This window comes from Barbus barbus (assembly GCF_936440315.1).
Source record: "Barbus barbus genome assembly, chromosome: 27".
NCBI lineage: Eukaryota > Metazoa > Chordata > Actinopteri > Cypriniformes > Cyprinidae > Barbus > Barbus barbus.
Window position 1 is genome coordinate 8465568 of NC_136755.1, and position 6725 is coordinate 8472292.

Here is a 6725-nt window from a genome sequence, read left to right on the forward strand (position 1 = left end):
TATATTGTCTCAAAATCCTGTCTGGGTAGTCAGCTCACTAGTTTTTGAAACACAGTCAATCTCGGTAACCGGTCCGTCCGCAAATGCGTCCGTTCCGAGGCAAGTTCACCTCAGATTCAGATATAGCTCGACATCCAGACACGCTGCAGCCGTCGTGTTTTAACATCCTTTAAACTGAGAGCAGACTCTCGTCGATTGAAGGCGACCGAGCGCCGCGGGGAAGTTTATTGGGGTTTGATCAGCGCTATGGCGGAGGTGCAAGGTAACGTTACATCGAGTGAGACGATAACGGAGACCGTTCAGACGGGCACGCCGCCTCCACCCCAGCAGGTACTCTGCCCTAGATACTGTAGACACCATCACGAACCGCATTTACACCGCACCATTCAACAACTAGCGGCCCAACGGCTCCTGTGATTAACTGATCGTTTTGTGCTTCGCATATCGAGTAGTTTATTCGATTGACTAGATCCAGCAGAAGGCCTGTTTAGTAATCAACATGTTCTCAACTGGTTCGACTGTGTTATGATCACAAGTTAACCCACATCACAACAATAATCCACCTGTACGTCTCCACTAGAGATATTTACCATGATAACCGGCAGATTTCAGGTTAGTTCCTACAATTGTTATTGTTACTGCAGTAAAAATAAATTAATTTAAATGATAGAAATTTGTGAAAGCTTTTTATTGCACTTAAACACGGGCACTTTTACAACACCTAACGTTACAGTAAAAAAAAAAAAGTAACGTTCCATGGGATAGTACTAGGGTTATTTCAGTTCTACAACCGTTAAAAATAAACATTTTCGTTACTTAAAATAAAATAAACGTTAAGTAAAAAAACTTATTTCAGCTAGTTGCCAAGGCAACATTTCTCATTTTCATTTAAACGTACTTGATGTACGAAAAACTAAAACGTAAAAAAAATAATAAAAAAAAATCTGTACAGGCATTTAAATAAATAAATAAAAATGACAAAACTAAAAACTAATTCAAAATGTTAATAAAATCTATAACAGTATGTTAATATATACATTTAATATATGTGTGTGTGTGTATATATATATATATATATATATATATATATATATATATATATATATATATAGAATACATTTATTTTATTTTTATATATATATATATATATATATATTTTTTTATTTATTTTTTTTTTGTAATGAAACATTGGGAAAATTGGGAATTACTGTGAATGCTATTGTCTTCATAATGTTTGGCCAATAATAGTTACAAAATCTGTACAACTAAATAAAGAAAAATGACAAAACCACCAAAACCACTAAAACTTTAAAGGAAATTTTATATAAATGTTTATTTTTTTTTTTAAAGAAAAGAAAAATCCCAATTACTGTGGGATTACTATTGTCTTCATAATGTTTGGCCAATAAAATATTGTTACAAAATGGTTATAACATAATATGAAATGATTGCCATATTTATACACATCATACATGGTATTTTACAGTAATTTAAAGAATGCACGGTATTGCTGTGGTGCATGTGTAGCAGATTTGGTTATAGTACATAGTAAGATCCCATGTTCATTTATTGTGTTTTTGCAGTAGTAACACAAAGCCAAAACAATGGTTGATGTGGAACATTTTTTTGTCAACACCATATCTATTAATGGTTACTCATAGCTGTAAAAATATTTAATAATGTCACTAATATTCGTCATTCATTTCGTGTGCTTTCAGGAGGGCAGAAGCCTGACCATCAAGCTCAGGAAAAGGAAGATGGAGAAGAAAGTAGAGTGGTCCAGTGACACGGTGGACAATGAACATCTGGGCCGGAGGTCTTCAAAGTGTGAGTCTTGTTTTGACTTCTTCTGAAGTCTTGCTCTGAATCCATTATGGATCATCATTTAATGTGTATATTCATTTCTTAGACTCTGTTTCATACTTGAAAATAGTGTAGGACAGGCATATCTGGGCCAGATTTTAAATAGCTGACCTTGAAAAGGTCAGATGCAGGTTTAAATGACCTGCATCTGCTCAAGGCCTATTGAATGCTTTGTTTCTTGAAATAGAACGTCCTCAGCTTATTTGTTTTTCACATTCTTCTAAAATGCCTTCGATATGTTCAGGTTGCTGTGTTTATGAGAAGCCTCGACAGTTCGGCGAGTCTTCCTCGGAAAGTGAGGGGGATGACGAGGAAGGCTGCGGAAGCGCGCACTGCATTCTGGGACATGGGAGAAGAGACCATGGACAGAGGGAGGGTGGAGGGAGCACAGCGCCCCCTAGCTCTGGGGGAAAGAACCCTCACTAGAAGTTGACACGAGTGGGAGGGAAGGGTAACGGACGGCGTGGGCACTACATTCATAATCCCTCATCCTCACTCACATCCGATTACATCACACCGTCACTGGGTGTCAAAAGCTTTTTGATGAATGAAAGCTTGTAGAGCAATGCAATGTGATTCGTTTCTCCTCCTGTCATTTGTTTAATGACTCAAAGAAGACTAAATCTTTTTTGCAATCTGAATGCTGTTGAAAATTTATATTTGTTGTACATAGGACATTGCTTTTTATTTCTTTTGTCAAATCTATATTTATTTGTTTGCGTTTAACAACTTGATCTTACCAGTTTTTTGTCCATAAGCAACATTTTAATGGATTTAAACCTTAAAATATGATTCAGCAGGGTTATAGCTTCTAGTTCGGATCAAACGGATTTAAAAGGAATAAATGCAATATAAAAAAGTAATTTTCTATCAAATATAATTTGTCTTGCGGTGTCACAATTAAAACAGCAGTATTTCTTCATATCACTTGAGGAACTTCAAGCGTAATACGTGTTGTGTGTTATAGTGAATTTAAAACATGACAAGTTTCAGGAACTCAACCCTTTGGATATTCTTACAAGGGCGCATTAAATCATCTCCATCAGCCGTCATAAGTTTGATTGAGTTATAGTGAGACTCCCCTCAGACAATCAGACTAGTCAGAGACTCGGCATGTACGTGCAAAGACATTGATGTGTTTATAACTTAGTGAAGTGGACTGAGAAACATCTGTGATGCTGTACTTCATTCCGAATGTGAATTGAGAACCTGGATCATTGCCCAAAACAGACCGAAATGAAACCGCAGCTGTGAAATGATAGAAATAGTTCAACCAAATATGAATATTTGCTGAAAATTCACTCAGGCCGTCAAGATGTTAATGAATTTGTTTATTCATGGTAACAGATTTGGAAAAATGTTGCATTACATCATTTGCTCACCAGTGTATCATCTGCAGTGAATGGGTGCCGTCAGAATGAGAGTCCAAACAGCTGATAAAAACATCACAATAATCCACAAGTAACCCACACGGATTCAGACTATCAATTAACATCTTGTGAAGTGAAAAGCTGTGTGTTTGTACTGAACAAATTCATCAGTAAGACGTTTTTTAACTTCAAACCAGCGCTAACGGCCATAATCCATAATGTTGCTTTTTCCAGTGAAAGTCATCTTGTCTGAATCGGGAGAGAAATATGCACAGATCAAGCACTGTTTACAGGCAAAAACAGTTATAAATGAATATGTTGGTGGATTTTGATGTGAGAGAACAACAAGGGAAGGACTTTTTCACTGGAGAAAATGTTTTTTATGGATAATGGGCTAGTATTTTGGCCAGAAGTGACCGTTTAAAGTTAAAACACTGACTAATAATGGATTTGTTTCTTCAAAATGTGCAGTTTTTCTCTTCACAAGATGCTAATTGATGGACTGGAGTGGCGTGGATTATTGTGATGTTTTTATCAGCTCTTTGGGCTCTAATTCTGATGGCACCCATTCACTACAGAGGCTCCATTGGTGAGCGAGTGATGTAATGCTACATTTCCTATGAAGAAACAAACTCATCTAATACTTGGATGGCCTGAGGGAGAGTAAAGTTTCAGAAAATGGTCATTTCTGGATGAACTATTCTTTTAAACAGTGGGATTGATCTGAAAATGTGTAGATCTGGTATATTTTCCTTTCATTCTCATGCCTTGCACGAAATACAGGAAAGATGTTTTGTTATATAGAAGATCACCCTGTGGTGCCTCATCTCATCCTGGGCACTATGGCTGCTTTTATTTGGCAGACGTTGGTATAAAATCCAGCTAAAAGTGGGACAGTGCATGCCGTCAGGATGGTGTGTGTAGTAGTTTGACTCGAGCCTTAAGGTGTAAATGGATTATATGTGGTATAAAGAGCGTGGGAGAGTGCATGGCTGAATGCTGGCCAAGACCAAATGCACATAGCATCATCTCTCCACTGATGTCACATACAGTTTACAGTTGATCCCCATCAGGACCGTCACTGCAGTCATCTGCATCCCAGCATTCACATGCATCTGTCGTCCCTTTACTGTGAATGCACCTGTATGTACATAGCAAAGGTCATAGAGTGGATTTAACATGAATAAACAGATGTTAAATTATGTTGTTTATATCTATTAAATGCTTAATGGCAACCTGATTGTGTATGACTCTCATCCTGATTCTTTTGAGTCCTTATGAAATGTACATTTATATAATGATTCAGTTGATGTATTATTAATAGAGCTCAGAAGCTTCAGAAAATATTTTAGCCCAGTCGTGGGAAGTGACAGTCAGAATTTAAATATGCATTAACAGCATAGAATGGCGCTGTGGACTGTTATTTACTAAAACTTATAAATCATTTTCTTTAAAATAAATCAAAATATTTAAGATTTAAACTTTGAAGATTAGGAACTGAACTGAAAATAAGTTCAAAGTAGTATAAAAATGACTAAAACATAAAAATAAGTTAAAAGTAAATGTATTTGAAAAACCAGTAAAAATACAAATGAAATGAAAGATAATTCAAAATAATCATACTCTTTTTGGATAATGTGAGTTCAAATCTGGCTAGTGTCACATCCTGATCTCATCCCTCCTCTTTCACATGATTTCACATATTAAACATAATATTAGAAATATAAAGAAGCGTAATTGTTGCGATCATTTCCAGGCCTGTAAAAATTATGGAAATTTATAAAATATTAAAACGTAATGGAAATTTCTATAGTGAAAATATATTTTGTTGGTCTGCTCGGCTTTAATATATACTATTGTATTTATATATATATAGGTCCTTTTCAAAAAATTAGCATATTGTGATAAAGTTCATTATTTTCTGTAATGTACTGATAAACATTAGACTTTCATGTATTTTAGATTCATTACAACACAACTGAAGTAGTTCAAGCCTTTTATTGTTTTAATATTGATGATTTTGGCATACAGCTCATGAAAACCCAAAATTCCTATCTCGAAAAATTAGCATATCATGAAAAGGTTCTCTAAACGAGCTATTAACCTAATCATCTGAATCAACTAATTAACTCTAAACACCTGCAAAAGATTCCTGAGGCTTTTAAAAACTCCCAGCCTGGTTCATTACTCAAAACCGCAATCATGGGTAAGACTGCCGACCTGACTGCTGTCCAGAAGGCCATCATTGACACCCTCAAGCAAGAGGGTAAGACACAGAAATAAATTTCTGAACGAATAGGCTGTTCCCAGAGTGCTGTATCAAGGCACCTCAGTGGGAAGTCTGTGGGAAGGAAAAAGTGTGGCAGAAAACGCAGCACAACGAGAAGAGGTGACCGGACCCTGAGGAAGATTGTGGAGAAGTGGACTGAGTCTGGAGTAGAAACATCCAGAGCCACCGTGTACAGGCGTGTGCAGGAAATGGGCTACAGGTGCCGCATTCCCCAGGTCAAGCCACTTTTGAACCAGAAACAGCGGCAGAAGCGCCTGACCTGGGCTACAGAGAAGCAGCACTGGACTGTTGCTCAGCGGTCCAAAGTACTTTTTTCGGATGAAAGCAAATTTTGCATGTCATTCGGAAATCAAGGTGCCAGAGTCTGGAGGAAGACTGGGGAGAGGGAAATGCCAAAATGCCTGAAGTCCAGTGTCAAGTACCCACAGTCAGTGATGCTGGTGTTGGTCCACTGTGTTTTATCAAGGGCAGGGTCAATGCAGCTAGCTATCAGGAGATTTTGGAGCACTTCATGCTTCCATCTGCTGAAAAGCTTTATGGAGATGAAGATTTCATTTTTCAGCACGACCTGGCACCTGCTCACAGTGCCAAAACCACTGGTAAATGGTTTACTGACCATGGTATTACTGTGCTCAATTGGCCTGCCAACTCTCCTGACCTGAACCCCATAGAGAATCTGTGGGATATTGTGAAGAGAAAGTTGAGAGACGCAAGACACAACACTCTGGATGAGCTTAAGGCCGCTATCGAAGCATCCTGGGCCTCCATAACACCTCAGCAGTGCCACAGGCTGATTGCCTCCATGCCACGCCGCATTGAAGCAGTCATTTCTGCAAAAGGATTCCCGACCAAGTATTGAGTGCATAACTGAACAATTATTTGAAGGTTGACTTTTTTTGTATTAAAAACACTTTTCTTTTATTGGTCGGATGAAATATGCTAATTTTTTGAGATAGGAATTTGGGGTTTTCATGAGCTGTATGCCAAAATCATCAATATTAAAACAATAAAAGGCTTGAACTACTTCAGTTGTAATGAATCTAAAATATATGAAAGTCTAATGTTTATCAGTACATTACAGAAAATAATGAACTTTATCACAATATGCTAATTTTTTGAAAAGGACCTGTGTGTGTATATATATATATATAAAAGAACTGGAAGATCATTCATTGGTCAGAAAGCGTGAAACCCTGATCCTT

The 6725-nt window shown here is 37.2% G+C and overlaps 1 protein-coding gene across 6 annotated transcripts; it reads left to right on the forward strand.

Annotated features, from left to right (window-relative positions):
* Nucleotides 1–49: 49 nt before the first annotated feature.
* LOC306846859 (E3 ubiquitin-protein ligase PPP1R11-like) lies at nucleotides 50–4488 on the forward strand. Of its 6 annotated transcripts, none has more exons than XR_013782118.1 (4): nucleotides 86–330; nucleotides 1719–1827; nucleotides 2108–3249; nucleotides 3812–4478. XR_013782118.1 is itself a non-coding variant. In XM_079380528.1 (3 exons), exons 1-3 carry the CDS (start codon nucleotides 247–249, stop codon nucleotides 2287–2289), a joined length of 375 nt encoding a protein of 124 aa, XP_079236654.1. In that variant the 5' UTR covers nucleotides 50–246; the 3' UTR covers nucleotides 2290–4488. The 6 variants fall into 6 exon arrangements, 1 of the variants encoding a protein (XP_079236654.1); XR_013782119.1 differs by having other exon boundaries at nucleotides 2108–2807; nucleotides 3832–4478; XR_013782120.1 differs by having other exon boundaries at nucleotides 2108–3180; nucleotides 3832–4476.
* The last annotated feature ends 2237 nt before the right edge of the window (nucleotides 4489–6725 follow it).